At 35.4% G+C, this 17,107-nt stretch overlaps 1 protein-coding gene across 1 annotated transcript in view; it reads right to left on the bottom strand.

The window, feature by feature from the left end:
* Window positions 1-17,107, bottom strand: part of UPP (uracil phosphoribosyltransferase) — a 56,662-nt gene that overhangs the window by 14,539 nt on the left and 25,016 nt on the right. The window contains exons 5-7 of the mRNA XM_090017449.1: window positions 3,862-3,939; window positions 3,369-3,450; window positions 3,089-3,137 (exon numbers count right to left, since the gene is read on the bottom strand). Coding sequence (XP_089873575.1) covers window positions 3,089-3,137; window positions 3,369-3,450; window positions 3,862-3,939 — 209 coding nt within the window. The remainder of the gene's footprint in view (window positions 1-3,088; window positions 3,138-3,368; window positions 3,451-3,861; window positions 3,940-17,107) is intronic.

Here is a 17,107-nt window from a genome sequence, read left to right as displayed (position 1 = left end):
AAAGATTCACGAAGACTGTATTGTTTGTTGAGCAACACTAAAGAGAATAGTGATGGTTTGTCCAATTTATGTGAATTTGCGCAGTTGAAGTGTGGTTGACCGAGCGCAGAAGCAAGTTGCTGACAAGGTAGTATGGGTTATCTTGTCGATGGTAAGCAGAAGTATAAGATTGATATTCAGTTGGCTAAGAGAACATAGATAAGCCAAAGATTTCTACCAGTTGTGTCAGGCTCATAGGTGGAGTGTGGTGTTTGCCTTATGCATACAGAGAATGCACGTTGGATTCGACTGGATGGATTTGCACCTTTGAGATGAGAGACTCAATTGAGCTTATATGTTCTCTCTAGAGATTGTGGGTTAGCGGAGTGCCCATCTTGAGCAGAATGCTCGTTGTTTTGGTCCCTTGAGTTTGTCAGTTCCTCTATGGATTGTGTGTGCGGAAAAAGTCATTGTTCGTAGCTCATCGGTTTGGTTTCTGCGGGAACGTGTTTGTTGGCTTCGAAAGATAGTTGCAGCATGATGGCTTCGGATGTGAGTTGCAGCGTTGGGTAGTGAGTTCCCCTTGTGTGGATGAGTGACCAGGAAGACGCTTTGAAGAACCGCTTTGGGATGATACGCAAGTAGGCGTCCCCCCACTTGAGGACTAAGTTAGACCATTGAAAAATCGCAAATTGGTGCTATAAGGGAGTTGATATCCTTGCGGCATGTGTTGGTGGTCGCTCTTCTTTGCGAGGACCACGAAGGGCTTGGAATTTTCCTTGTTGGAGTCGGAAGGTGCCCCAACCATGAGCGTGAAGACGACAAGTTTGTCATGCAGGCAAGGATAACCCACTTGTGTATGAGACTACACTGGGGTCCCATGAGCGAAGAATGCTCGATGTTGATGGAGTGGAATATCGTTGTCTAAGTTATTTGAGGCGCGTTGAGGAATGAGACTTGACGTGCTAAAGGTTGCGGCGATGGCGAATGAAAAGCAGAACACGTTAAGTATGGTGAAGAAAAGTAGATCAAAGATAAGTATAAAGGGAAACTGGCATAAATAAAGGTCGTGTTCTTACCTGCATTGACATTGTTGAGGATGACAATCGTTTGGGTGGGGGAGAATGTCGCGGACCGAGCCTTCGAAATGTGGCATGTGCAGTGTGTAACTCTACTGAGTGGAAAATGCATCGAATGTAGGAACGTGCGGTATGCGTTGTCTTGATCGGTGGCGTCCGGTGGTAGCATGGCATGCGATAAGCAACGATATTGTCGTTGGTGTGACGATGTATGGCGGCACATACGTGGAACATTGTTTGGTTAAACAGTGTCAGCGGATCAGAGGATGTTGCCTTTGGGGATTTGGTTAAGGACCTCTCAACTTGGATGAATTTCCCACACGTAGCGCTTGGACGCATGGGGATGCATGTGAGTTAGGGCTAATCCCCTCAGGGATCACCTTAGGTGATTCCAACCAAGTATGGTGACTCAGGGTTAGGTGAGTAAATGCCTAGGAGCCGACGAATGAGTCTGGGTTCTGCTCTTTGCTATGATATACAATAATCAACTGGTCTTTGGATTATGGGTCGCAAGGCCTTGTCCCTTCTGCAGTGAGGTTATCCTTGGGCATGCCCATAAAGTCGCGATACACTCTATGGCACGTGAGGTATCTGTGTGCTTGCTAGTCATTATGGGATGACTATGCACATAAGTGGCATAAACCAGATAGAATACACATTTGGAGATGCAATCAACTTCCGCTAGGCAGCTGTACACAAGGTGGTGCGCAAGGCCAATGAAATGATTCAACACATGAAAAAGTGTTGGTGAGCGGCCTTTGGCCGTTAGATTGGGCAGTCTAGCGCATCGCGGGTTTGCAAAAAATTCTATGCCTGTGACACAACGTGTGCAATCATTTAATTCATGAGCCACTTCGATGAGGAAGACCTTTAAGGCACTTGCCTTACTATGCCTATATGAGAATACAACTATCAAAAGATGTAGGCAACAACCATTCTTGACTAAATAAAAGATGAAGCAATATGCAAGCAATTGGTGTGACACAAATCACGATGATTTATGATAAGTGGCAAAGAATTTATGGAAGTTTTAAACTATGTAGTTGTCTACTATGTAGTTGTTTGAGATGTCAACATACTGGCATTAGTTATGTAGCCACTTTTTATTTTCAATGAAAATTCACCCTAATTTTCATATATCTGTTAATATTGTGATTTTAATATATATATATATATATAAACCGAATTCGATCATTTTACTTTGTAATAGAGGTCAACCCATTAGGGGCTGACTGTACATTTTATTTATTTTTGTTTTTTGATGTCATCGATTGGGACAGCTCAAACTAGATGTTGGAGCTGCTCCCTGCCCAACAGTTAGTTGGGCTGCTCTCTATCTCTTTCTCTTGTTATAAATAGGGGTTCACCCTTGTATCTTTCTAATGCTTTCTCAAGCATTATGTAATACAAAAGCTATTATTTTTTACTCTATTGGGTTTTGTGTGGGTGTTGTGGATTGATCCATAAGTGGTTCTTTTGTGGATTGGTTATGTTCTTGTAAGCCCATAAGAGGCTCTTGTTTGCTTTTGTTCTTATTTCATTACATGGTAGCATAGCCTTAGTGCTCTTGGGTTGTGATTTATTTGGAAAGGCCAAGAGAAGGATCATGAGATTGGTGGAGCATCGGTTTGTAGGACTGTTGCATTGGGAAGTGCACCATCAAAGTTCTCTTCAACAAATTTTTTCTACCTTCTTTTTCTATCTCTCATTCACTCTTTCTCTCTCATTATTGCAAAAAATGAAGGATGAAAGAGAAGTAGCCATCTCGATTCCCGTAAGACTCGGTGATACTAACTATGTGATGTGGGCATCTATAGTAAAACATAAAATATGGAAAAAGGGTAAGTGGTTCTTTGTTTGATTGGTTGTGTAAGCCCATAAGAGGCTCTTGTTTGCTTTTGTTCTTATTTCATTACAATATCTGCTTGACTATGAATAATATGGTCCAAATCTACTCCACATGATCTTTGTGCACATGAGATGCCTCTAATATTACATGAACCAGATAAAACAGCTATAGCAATCCATACTTGTTCAAGTATACCACTGGTTCAAGTGTCTTCTCATCTCTATAGACTCCTGCAACGCATTAAATCAAGAACTATCTGATTAGAAACACCAGAACTTACAACCTGCATAACAAATCTGGAAAAAGAATTTGGTTGGGTATTGTGCATCATAAAATCAATACCCATTTGACTGCTCAACTAAAATGAGAGTGCCTCAGGGCAAATATGAACTTTTCAAAATGTAAACCATAAAAAGACAGGAACAAACATGCAGACATACAATGCATGTATATTTTCATACCTATATGATAAGTCTTTGTCGCAGGCAATATTGATGAGGCATATTCTGCAAGAACAAGCCCAGCCCTTAAAATGGGAATAACCTGCCAGGCTAAGATGATTACATATCATGAGGTTCACACATCACTGTCACACCAAAATAAGAAGTTTACATTCTTAAATTTGTTTTCTTTATTCCTAAAGTCTAAATTAGAAACATCATAGGAACTTTGTACTTTTCTTTTCTTCCGAAATAAAGAGTTTGGACATAAATTCTGTGCAAAACTGCAAACATTAATTTGAATGTATCCTAATAAAGATAATCAATTGACCAGAGAAAAGGAAAAAATGATAATCCAATTAAATGTGATCCTCTGTCAATCCTTTTCCTCTCACACAGTTGGCTCTTGACAAAAATAATACCAAAAAATTTCTTGTTAAATTTCTGATGGTATCTTTCTGGGACATTCTTTAAAAAACATAGTTGAAATATATCACATTTTTTGACAACTAACCAGTATTGGCTCTCTTGGATCAACAAATTCAACAGATGCAATCCCCAGTGGTGATTGAATTTCTCCAGTAACAGTTGGCTGCAGTCATTTGGATAAGAAAAACATTAAACCACTTAACTACATATCGATAACATCAGCTACAGTCAAACATTATACAAAATAAAATAAGCACAATAACAAATCCAATGCACAAAATCAACTTAAAGATACCAGATCAAGTTTCAGTCAACTAGGTAGTCAACAAAACAAGAGGATGAGAAGCAAATAAGCATAAAGAGCACCAAATTGGAGCTATAATCAAGAAATTTTTAGTCCAGATAAATTCAAGCCATGTGGAGAGAGTTTTGTGTCGAACTGGAAGGTATACCTTCTCTGTAATGAATATAGAGAGAGGTAACAGGCATGATAAACCATGAGGTTGGGATGCTCACACAATAACAATATCAGTAGCGCTTATAGTGATGCTTTACATTCACTTTGCAATATTTTCAAAAGGATTTCAATTAGAAAAGCAATAAAGCACACATGGACATGATTTGCATATGGTGTGAAAAACAAAGAGGGTAATATTTTTCAATTAAATTGTTTTCAGATTAGTGAGTTTTGCTATTTGAAGGTTTGGCTGCAGTGTATGTTCTGTTAAGATAAATTCCATTGGATCGAAAAGTGAGTAAACTCCTATCTAGAAGAAAGATGGTTTTTAATTCTAAATTATTCATCTAATTACCAAGTTTTATTGGCACAAACCAATAATAGTGATACCTGTTAAATATTGTATTATATATATGCATGTATATACATATTGTATATAGGTATATGATATATACCTATGTAAAATGCATCTAGGGATATAATGTATTTTTTCCTTTTTTTTGTATTCAAATCAGCTAGGTTGACTAGCCGTTAGGCTAGTCTAACGGCTAGTCAAGCTAGCATTAGGCTAGTCTAACAGCTAGTCCTCTTTGGCTCTATTGTATTTAAATGGGATCTCCCCATTTCATATGCATTCTTCTTGATGCATTTTTAAATTAATAAAATTATTAGTTTTTTTATTTGTGAGTGTTCTCTCTTGTATGCTCTTTGTAAGTGCTTTGTTGCACTAAAGTTCTTGCCCATGAGTGACATTTGAAGATTTTCTTCTTGGACATCATTTCATTACATGGTATCAGAGCATATAGGCTCTTGATCCTTGTGGTGGACCATTGTGGTGCTCTTGTAACAGTGATCGTGCATACCTTGGTTCTCATGCCGAGAGTGATCATGTGATCGTATTGCTCAGAAAAGCTCGGGTGTTTGTGGTGATTGCTAGTTCGTGCTCATCTTCCTTCATCCTTTTTCGCTATTCTTGTCACATTCTTTTCTCATGAACATGTATGACAAATAATCAATTTCCTCCCCTACAAACTCAACTCTTCCAATTATGTGGCGTGGTCCAACTCCATGAAACACCACATACATGTATATATATATATATATATATATATATATATATATATATATATATATATATATATATATATATATATATATATATATGTGTGTGTGTATATTTTAATACATACATTATATATATATATATATATATATATAAATTTTTTTTTTTTTATTTATAATGATGTAATACGAAAATACCCATTAGGGGTATTTTGATCATTTTAGTCCTTGTAATAGGTTGTGCCCATTAGGGGCACATTAGTACTTTTACTTTATTTTTTCTTTTTGTCCTTTTCTATTTTTATAGGGACTATTTGGTCAAATACCAAATAGATTAGGGTTCTTTTTGACTAGTCAATATAGTTGTTCCGACCAGAGTTACCAGAAGCTTCTTAGATAGGGGAAAAGCTTGCTTCCCAAAAACTTGCTTACGAAACTTGATGAGAACCTCGATTAACCCATGCTTCTCCTATGCTTTTCACACAATTCATCTATTATTCTTATGTCTTCTCTTACTCAATTTTTCATGTTTTTTATGTGTTTTCTCAAACTCTTCTCACTCACTTCTATGTGCTTTCTCTAAATTGGTAGTCATCATTTTTAGATTTTGTTAAAAATGTAATTCTTACACTAAAAAATCATGAAATTTAATATTAGTCACTTTTATTTTAGTTTTTATTTGTGTTTCATTTTGATTCTCATTCAATTCTTATATATATTTTTTTATTCCTCGCTTTCCGCTTCCTATATATTTTAAAATGCATCGCTTCTCGCTTCTACTTCACGTATCGTTTCTCGCTTCCGCTTCCTAGTCTGGCAACCTTAATTCCAACCGCTATATTTATAGTTGTTGAAACAGTCCAACAGCTTTATTGAGGTCCCCCACTCTCTTGTATGTGTATAAACAGGGTATTTTATCCTCTTTCATTTTCTAATGCTTCTCTTAAGCATTTATGCTTAATAAGATGAATATTTTTTATGTTTTGTGTTCTTCTCTTTAGTTCTTTAATGTCTTGAATGTACTTAGTGCTTGTATTATGCCTTTGTGCTCTTGTATTGACCTTTAGTTGGACTTATGTATGTGCATGGGCACTTTGTGTTTATGATCTTGTAAGCCCTTAGGCCCTCATTTTGTATTTTCGCATATTTCATTGCATGGTATCAAAGCCAAGAAATCCTTCTTGGTATTTTGCCTCTTTTGATATTGGGATACTTTTGTTCGATTTTGTGCTTCGTGATCGTTGTGTAGCTTGGATTCGAGGGAAATCTTGACCCAGTATGTATCTTATATCTTTAAGTGTTGTGTTATCTATCTCATGCATTATGCATGAGAAAACACTCATTTTCCTTATCTATGAAAAATTATTTGTTATTTTTATAAAAAAACCTAAAATCTTAAAATGCTTAAAAACATAATTTATCATTGGATTTATTTTTATTAAATATTTTATAAGGTTTATAATATTTGTTTGATCTTGTGAAATTATATGAGTATGCTTTTAGGAGATCTAGTTTGAAACTTAGCTTTTCAAAACTTACTTTATTTGATATGTAAATATACGATCTAGTATTCTCGAGCATGTATTTTTGGCATTTAGATGTTTTATTTAAACAATTCATGTTTATAAATGTCAAATCATGATCATATTTATTATTGAACTTTGTTTTGTTTCTTTTTGAAAATTTGTCATATATATTAAAATAATTTGAAATGGTGTTGTGTGTCTTTCACAAGTATGATCTTATGAAATTTTGCTTAACTTGTGTTTAATTTTTCTCTTTATTCTTGGTGTATTCTTATGTGAAACTTAAAGTAGCTTATAAAGTATTAAAAATTATGATCTCTTATGAATAAATAATTTTTATATTGATATTTGATCCTTGTGCACTTGTGGTTGCCTTACATGATAAATGAGATTGTTTATTCGTGCATAAAGTATTGAGCATGATTTCTTATGGTTCACTTTAATAAATACCTTTTGTGGTCCTTTTTTTGGACAACAATTATGTTATTGGGTGCTTCTCTTGTTGGTCATCTTGTGGTTCTTAGTCTTATGTTATTTTCTTAGTCTCATGTCTCTTTAATGAAAATTATCTTACATGTTTTACATGAGATTTAAATATTATGTTTTTATTGCATACTTAGTTTTTAATAAAATATTAAGATGAGAATTATGAGAAACTTTTTTGTGTTTGCCTGGATGTTATAAGTGTTTCCCTCATGATTCACTTTAGTACTTGTCCATTATTGATGGGTGTGCTTGTCCACTTAGATCTTTGGTGGAGATGTGTGTTCTTGATTAAAGACTCTTGATTCAATGCATACTTGTTATTTATAAAATATTATTTTTTATATGGTGGTTTCTTTGGTATATACTCTTAGTGCCTTAATCTATTACTTGCATGTGTTTAAAAGTGTTCCTATGCATATCTTATGTGATTCTTCATACCTTTTGTATAAGATATGTGGCTTTAAGTTATTAAAATTTTTGCATATACATTAGTTTTTTATCTCTTTGTGAGTATCCATGATTAGTTGTACTTGTGTATGCACTTGGTTTTCTATATGGTTCTTTGAGAATCTCTATATATATCTTGGCTCTCTTTAATGTTATATGCCATTGTTGTCTCATAATAGACTTGTAATCTAGACTGAGCTTATATTGACTATGCATATGATTGCATCAATCGACATCTTGTTGTGCATATGATTAAACTATATTCATTCTAAATTTTTATCTACCATTATTGGATTTGCTTTGAAACTTTGTTTTTTCAAATCGGTTCTAATATATGAACTCACTTATTTGGAAATTGATTTTTTTTAGTATTTATTGCCTTCTTATGGCATTTGTTTTGTCCATCACAGATTTTTTATATGATGCATATTTTGTTTTTGGCCTTGTTGCTTTTTTTGAACCAAAGTTGTTTGTTGGGTTGAGTTGTGTGCACCTCGGTTTTAACAGTTTAGATTGTTGGCTTATAGTGTGGCTCTAACTGACGTTTGTTTGATCTCTGGTTTTGTGGGTGTATTATATCACTCATTTGAATATTTGGTCATTTGTATTATAGATGCTTATAATTATGTTTATTTGTAATGGCGATCTATTTTTGAAACCATGGTGTTTCGAAAGGTTTTGAAATTTAATATTTCTGCCTTGATTTGTAAATCTTTTCCTTACCTTGATGACATGAGTTTTTTTCATTATAAGCTCTCTAACCTCGTGCATTTTCTCATATTGTACCTCTTATTTAAATGTCATTTTATGTAGACAAGAGATGTTTTTCAAATGTGGTGAGTTATGTGCACCCATTGGTTATTCACACTTTGGAGTGTTTGTTTTGCCCATATATGACATTGTGATTATGCTCTTGTTCTAGTAGTTGATACACTTGTTTAAGTGTCATTTTATGTAGACAAGAGATGTTAGTTATTCACACATTTTTTGTGTTTCTTAGCCTATTAGTGGCATTGTGATTATGCTCTTGTTCTAGTAGTTGATACACTTGTTTAAGTGTCATTTTATGTAGATAAGAGATGTTGGTTATTCATGCTTTTGTGCGTTTTTTAACCCATTAGTGACATTGTGATTATGCGCTTATTCTAGTAGCTTATACACTTTATTTTTTAGGTTTTGAGGTCTAGTGAGGTGATTGCTTGTGGTGGTCGAACTATTGTTGAGATTTGCAAATATCATTCCTTTTGTTGTGTGGAATTTTTAAAATCTCTTCATAAAATTTCTAAACTTTTTCTACTTGTATGAAAAAAGTTTATTGATAAAAAATTATGCATTTATGTGCATTTCATTAATAATATATATATATATATATTAAGATTGATGTCTGGTTTTTTGTGCCTAATCCCATTCTAGGTTATGTGAATGAATCCTCATGGGTTATGATTTGTGAGATTGCTCTCTTTTATTATTATGTGCATTAAATATGCTCTGATTGGATGTTAGATATATATGTGTTTCATATTAATTATCTTGTTCACATTGTTTTATGCATGAATTTAATTATCTCCTCTTCTTGATTGTTTTTTAATTGTTATATTTTATATGCATGTTGTCGGTGATGATTTGTTATTTCATTTGAAATGCTTTTCTAAAAATCCTTGGGATATTATTTATGCATAATTGTTTTTCTCTTCTTGATTATTTATGTCCTTCAGTGATCAAATTCTCTTATGATCAATATTTAATGTTGATTTTGGGTTTATGATTTGATTTCATAAAAAATTATCCTTGAGGTATGCTCGTCTTATCTTTCTTCATGATTATCTAACATTTCTCTTGTTCAAAAATATATTTGTTTTAAAAACTTTATAACTATTGGGTTAGGAAATTTTTTTTTTTTAGTTAGAACCTTTGTTTTGTTCAGGTTTTTAAAGATGTGATGAATTGAGAAAAGAATATCTTTGATGCATCATATCATAAAGATGGAGATAGTCGATGAAGGCGTTTATGGATGATCACCAATAAAGACATTCAAAGACAAGGGCAGATCCAGGGGGCAAAGAGGGGCTCGAGCCCCTCCTAAAGTTTTGATTTTTTTATTATTTTATAAAAAATTATATTGCCCCATTTTATATTTTATTTTATTATAAAATTTGGTTACTCCCCTTTAAGCAAAATCCTGGATATATTTTAATTTTATATTTTATTTTATTATAAAAGTTTTTGCCCCTTTTTAAGAAAGTTTTGAAAATTTTTATTATTTTATTATAAAAAATTATATTGCCCCCATTTATATTTTAGTTTTATATTTTATTTTTTGATAAAAAAAATTTGAACCCCTTTAAGCAAAATCCTGGATCCGCCACTGTTCAAAGACTTGTATTTGCAAAAAAAATTTATACGACATAAAGATGGAGACTTCCAATGAAGACACTTGAAGACTTTGATCCTTCACATTGATTCTTTTTGTATTTTCAAACTTTCGATATATCACACCGTAAGTTTGAGGATATGTATTTTCATACATATATATTTTTGGTTCATATTATATATATATATATATATGTATTTATATATATATTTTATTTATAATGATGTAATAAGCATATATCCATTAGGGGTATCTTGGTAATTTCAGTCCTTGTAATAGGTTGTGCCCATTAGGGGCACATTAGTACTTTTGCTTTATTCTTTTCTTTGTCTTTTTTTGTTTTTATAGGGAATATTTGGTCAAATACTGTAAAACCCGAAAATTTTGGTTACAAAATATTTTTATTTTATTTTTAGGCAAATTGGGCCTAGATCCAAATTTGCAGATCCAGGACCCATAAAGGGGTTTTCCGCATAAATTTACCTCGTAAATTTGATAGGTACGTATAAGTACAATAGTTTTTACTTAATTAAATACTTCAGAGAATAATTATTTAATAGGGGTGCGTAGATGGGTATGGGATCCATATACCGGATCTATATACATATATATAATTTTTAACATATATATATATATATATGTATAATCATAAATAAATAATATTTTAAATTTTTTTAAAAACTTATCCGAGGATCCACAGTTGGATCCATTCGGATCCAACTTGTGGATCCATATTGTTTGGACTCGGGTTACGGGTCTCGGGTCCGGACCCGAGCCCCCACCCTGTGTAGCGTGCTTTTTAAAGAAAGTAAGGGTAACCCGATAAGGGTTGCCCGATAGATTGTAGCAGAATAGAGAAAGGGGGCAGGGGGGAGGGGGTTACGCAGGGCGTAACCGACCCCTGCACCTCGGCAAAGAAGGCGGGCCTGGGGCCGATAAAAAGGGGGAAGTGGAGAGAGGGTTTTGCCCTCTCCACTCAGTATCTCTCTCTCCCTCTATCTCTCTCTCTCGGTGTGGGTTACGCCAGATTACTGGGGGGGGCTACCGACTGCCATTAAAGGCCACGGCAAGCAGCCTGTCACGGCAGCAGCAAGGAGCACCAGCCGCGGCCCTACCTTCGCGTCCCCAGCCTCCGATCGCCGGAAAACCATCGAAAAAAGGTACGGTGCTCCTTTCGATTCTAGGTGAGGGATCGAACATGGGTTCGATCCCGTGTAGTCGTTTGAGGTGAGGGTCCCTGGGGACCTTTTTGCATGCCTGATTATTGTTTCCTTTGTTGCTTCGTGGATTAGAATTTTGTTTTGGGGGTTTCCATCGACCCCAATCTGAAACCCTAACCTATGGTTTGGAGGTTTGGGGTTTCCTTTGTGAAAGAGGGACGACTGAGGTAGGGGATGGCCACAGCCGTGTAGGTTCCGATTTAGGAAAAAGGGGGAAAACCATGTTTTATGTCTGCTACCTAGAACCCTACTGGAAACTCGGTGGCCGGAAAATATAGATCCGGTAGATGGGAGGGGGTTCCTGCAATAAGAAGGTTTCGGTACCTAGTTCTTATTCATTTTTTTTCTTTGTCGAATTTGGGGGATATGCAAGAATACCCCAAATCTAACGATGTGGGTATTCTCGGTAGACTTGAAAGAAAACCCTAAACCCCAAATTTGGGGAAAATTTGGCAGCTATATTATCCGAGCATGAATTCTTGGTTTTGATCATAATATTATGATATTCTCTGATAAGAAATAAAGTTCTGGAATTCATTCAACATAGTTATGGGGGTTTTAGTTGAGGTAACGAGGATCGGTACGCATGTACATATCCCTGTTCATGCAATAGGTTAGGTGTATAAAATCAGCATGTAGTATTAGAAAGAATCACATAATTTGGCCGAATGAATAATTGTCATATGTATTTATCCAAGGTAATTAAGTCAGAACTCTTTACCTTTACACTACTATAATGCTTCGGGTGTATTGTAATTTTGTTGAGCAAGTGAAATCTTAAATGATGTTCCTGTTAGCTTTGAAAAAAAAAAAATATATGTCATAATCAGGCTTATGCCCAGTATGAGTCTCCTAATTATTCCATGATCGGTGTAGCTGAAAAGTAGCGATATCCTGTACGTAATGGTCAAAGAACTATGTAAATATATACATTCATTTAGGTCAGAGATTTATTAAGACTGTAAGAGGAAAAGTTTCTGAAATGAACTGCACATGGTATTGAGTAATCAAATGCATATTGTACTACATTTCTCTTGTATTCAAAACCCTGCTATGATGCATGTCTTACTGTTTCAAATGTATGAATGAACCGTACGCTTGAAAGATTAGTTGCCTAGTAAAATACTTGTATTTTGAAATAGTTTGACTGCTTAAATGTGTAAATTCTGGAATATGTGTGGGTACTGAGGAAAGGGTATATAACCATGCTTTTAAAAACTTTTTGTAATCGGTACGACATACTCTCTAAGAAATCAATGGGCTGTAATTCTCTAATTGCTTATGAGAAATTTAGACACATGCCTTGCCAAATGGACAAGATGGATTAGATACCGAGGTGGGTATTTGGAGCTGATAATTTATGCACATTGAAAGATAAATCTAAAGATAAATTTAAACTTAATGGTTGTGTGCTTACGGGTTTAAAGGTACCGGGGCATCGGTGGTTGTGCTGTAGAATTTGTAACATGAGAAATAGTTGATTTTTGTTAAAATGTATTGCTTTGGTACAAGTGTATACATGATAAGAATGTGAGCATGATTCAGTTATTGATAATTCTTCTTGAAATGGTACATGTACACTCATACACTTAAAGAAACCATGGATTTAGTCAATGCCCATATGTGATGTAGGTAACACTCACATAGGAGAAATGCATATGAATGAGTAATGACATGTGTATATATATATATATATATATATATATATATATTTGGGTTTATGATTTTCATAAGTGCACATGCGTTTGGCACTTTGGCCTAGTGTTATGAATGAAACACTAATTTGGTTTTATTATGTGATGCACCGATGGCCTAAATGGGACCATCACCGGCCTGGAGAGCCGTGGGTTTGGTTTTCTTTTATATATGTTTTTAAACGCATCACTTAAACCACATAAGATGGTTTGGCACATTACTGTAATGAAATAAGCGGAAGAAACCAAGAATGCTAAAGCATTCACTATGTCCCACACGGACAAGTGCAACAAGCACAAGAGAGAAAATCCACTAAGGGACATACAAAGGGCCTTATAAAAAGGCTACACACATGAAAAATAATATCACTATTATTGAAGAGGAGCTCTCAAGAGCAATGCAACATACATGGGGGGTTCCCCCTATTTATAAGAAGAGGAGACCAAAGGGGCTCCCAATAGAGTCGTTGGGAGCCCCCAACGGTCACATATGTGACCATTGGGGGGCCCAACGACTCCATTGTGGGGCCCCTTTTCGGTATCCAAAAAATACAAAAATAAAAATAAAAAGAAAAATAAAAAATAGTGAAATACGATAAACAAAATAAGTACCCCTATGGGGTACTTTGAGAAATGACCATAATACCCCTATCGGGTATTATGGTATTATTACATATGTTTTAACACCCCCCCTCAAACTTTACGGGGGAATGACCGAAAGTTTGCCAAGGAGGAACAAGAAGCGAGGAGCAGGCAGGACTTTGGTGAAGAAATCGGCAAGTTGATATTCTGAAGTGACATATGGCAGTGTTACTGTCCCACGAAGATATTCATCACATACATAATGGCAGTCCATTTCAATATGTTTCGTCCTCTCATGGAAAGTGTGGTTGCTGGCAATGTAGATAGCACTTTTGTTGTCGCAACAAAGCTTCGAAGCCCCGGTAATTTCGACTCCCATATCTTGAAGAAGACTTCGAAGCCACACCAACTCCATTGTAGTGGTTGCCATAGCCCTGTATTCTGCTTCAGTAGAAGACAATGAGACTTTCTGCTGTTTCTTGCACCTCCAAGCAATTAGCGAATCTCCTAGGAACACACAAAAGCCAGTAGTTGAGATTCGATCATTTGGGTTTCCTCCCCAATCAGCATCAGTATAAGCTAGTAAATCTAAGGAAGAAATTGAGGATAGGAATAGCCCTTTAGTCAAAGTATTCTTAATATATCGAATGATCCGGAGCACAGCACTCATATGCACAGATGTAGGAGCATGCTGAAATTGGCTTGCAGAGTGCACAGCATGAGCAATATCGGGCCTGGTGATAGTCAGATAGGTAAGGGAGCCTATGAGTTGCCTGTAGGGCGTAGGATCGTCCAGCAGAACTCCATCCTCCAGTCGTAGTTTAGCATTGATAACCTCGGAAGTCTCCACCTTTTTATCATCTGAAATCCCAGATTTGGAACATATGTCTGCAGCAAGCTTCATCTGTGACAGTATATACCCTCGAGGAGAGTATGCAACTTCTATACCAAGAAAGTACCTGAGAAAACCCAGATCAGACATATCAAAATTATGTTTTAACATATTTTTAACTTTAAGAATACCGCTTTCATCATTGCCAGTGATGATCATATCATCAACATAAAGCAGAAGGATGATGATACTATTACCTGCATTTTTAATAAAAAGAGCAGTGTCAGTATAACATGAGCGAAATCCCAATTGTAACATGATAGCACTAAATCTATTATACCAAGCCTTAGGGGCTTGTTTAAGACCATATAAGGCTTTTAATAACCGAAGGGTTTGACCTTGGTTAACACTGATTCCCGGCGGAGGGTCCATATATACTTCTTCATTCAACTGACCATTAAGAAAGGCATTTTTAACATCTAATTGGAATATAGGTCATTTCTTAGATGATGCTACCGCAATTAAAGTTCTAACGCTTGTCATGCGAGCCACGGGAGCAAAAGTCTCCTCATAATCGATGCCATATTTCTTGTGAGTATCCCTTAGTAACTAATCTAGCTTTATAGCGCTCTAGGGAACCATCACTTTTTGTTTTGACTTTGTAGACCCATCGACATCCTATAGCTTTCTTATTTGGAGGAAGGTGAACTATTTCCCAAGTTTGAGCTTTATTTAAAGCATCTAGTTCAACTTTCATTGCTTCAACCCAATGAGGTATACTTTTTGCTTGATTATAATGGGAGGGTTCATAGTAAGAATGCAAGGCTATTAGACAAGCTCTATATTTAGGTGAAAGAGTTTCATATGAGACAAACCTATTAGGTGGAATTGATTCTCTAGAAGAACGCCTAAGGGAGGTTTCTTCTAGGGGTTCATTAAGCCGCAAGAATTTTTCTAAAGCACTAATAGGTTGGGCTTCCTCACGCCGAGTGTATACTTGGAGATTGTCACCATTAGTTGGTGATACATCATCATCATGAGAATCATGAGTATTTTCTAAAATTTCCGGATGACTCAAAGAGTCATCATTTGAATCTTCTAAAAGATCATTGATAAACATATAATCAATTTCATTTGATTTTTCCAATATGTCAAATCCATTTTCATCTTCTAAAAAGGTTACATCTTTGGAGACAAATAACTTATTGTTTTTATGATCAAAGCATCTATAGCCTTTTTGATTTTCACCATATCCTAAAAATACACATTCTATTGCTTTAGGTGACAATTTATCTCTTTTATGTAAAAGAACAAAGCATTTACACCCAAAAATCCGAAGACGATTGTAGTCGGGTGTCATATTAAAAAGTTTTTCATAAGGAGAGATATTATTCAATTTTGAAGATGGCATCCTATTGATTAAATAGGTGGAGGTTAACACGGCTTCGGCCCAAAAATTTTTAGGAATATTTTTAGAAATGAGTAAGGATCTAGTGGTTTCCAAAATATGCCTATGTTTTCTTTCCGCTAGACAGTTTTGTTGAGGAGTTCTTGGGCAAGATTTTTGATGACAAATGCCATGTTGTTTTAGATATGCTTGAAAATCATTTGATAAGTACTCTCCACCCGAATCGGATCTAAGAATGGATATTTGACTTTGAAATTGATTTTGAATTTTTGCATGGAATTCTTTAAAGAACTTAAAAACTTCCGATTTAAAGTTAAGAAAATAAATCCATACATATCTAGTATAATCATCAATAAAAGTAACATAATATGAATAACCACCTTTAGATAGAACCGGAGATGGCCCCCAAACATCGGAATGCACCAATTCAAAAGGTCTTGTTGTCACAAAGGATCTAATAGGAAAAGGAGTAGACTTCATTTTGCCAAAAATGCAATCTTTGCAATTGATATCTTTTTCTTTACAAAACTTGTGTCCAAAAGGAAAAAGATACATTTTAGAGTAACTTGGATGTCCAAGCCTTTTATGCCAAGTTTCAATATTTTTGTCTTGGACATAAGTACAAAATGAGGTATTTGGAAGCATTAAATTATCCATAAAATAAAGGTCTCCCTTCCTATGGCCTTGCCCAATCCGCTTCCCGGACCGAAGATCCTGCACAAAGCACCCTTGGGATGAGAAAGATATTTCACATCCATGGTCGGCTATTTGAGAAACGGAAAAGAGGTTAAGATTTAATTTTGGAACTATTCTAACTTTTGGAACAAGGAAATTTTGAACATTTTTAGAATCAAGAGTTCCAACACCATTTATTTTGAGAAAAGTTCCATCGGCCGTAGAGACACAAGACATTTTTGAATTGGTGTGCACATTGGTTAATGCATTTTCATGAGGGGTCATGTGAAAAGAAGCTCCGGAATCTAAAATCCAAGAGTACGTACCGGGAGGTGATGATGAGGCAATGGCGGCACTGGAGGTGGAAGAAGTGACCTTTAAAATTTGTTGAAGAGCCAAGGAGATTTGTCCAAGAGTGTCTTTGAGATCCCCGTTCTTGCCGTCATCTTCTTTGGTGGTGGATTCTTCAACGGAAGCCACCTTTGGCTTGAATGCCCCATTTAGCTTTGGGCAAACGGGTTTAATATGTCCCGGCTCATAACAATGGTGACATATAATCATTTTTCTTCCA

This window comes from Nuphar pumila, chromosome 9 (genome assembly GCF_984573655.1).
Source record: "Nuphar pumila chromosome 9, dmNupPumi1.hap1.1, whole genome shotgun sequence".
Lineage (NCBI taxonomy): Eukaryota > Viridiplantae > Streptophyta > Magnoliopsida > Nymphaeales > Nymphaeaceae > Nuphar > Nuphar pumila.
Note: the sequence above shows the minus strand (reverse complement) of the source record. Positions and strands in the feature narration are given on the sequence as shown.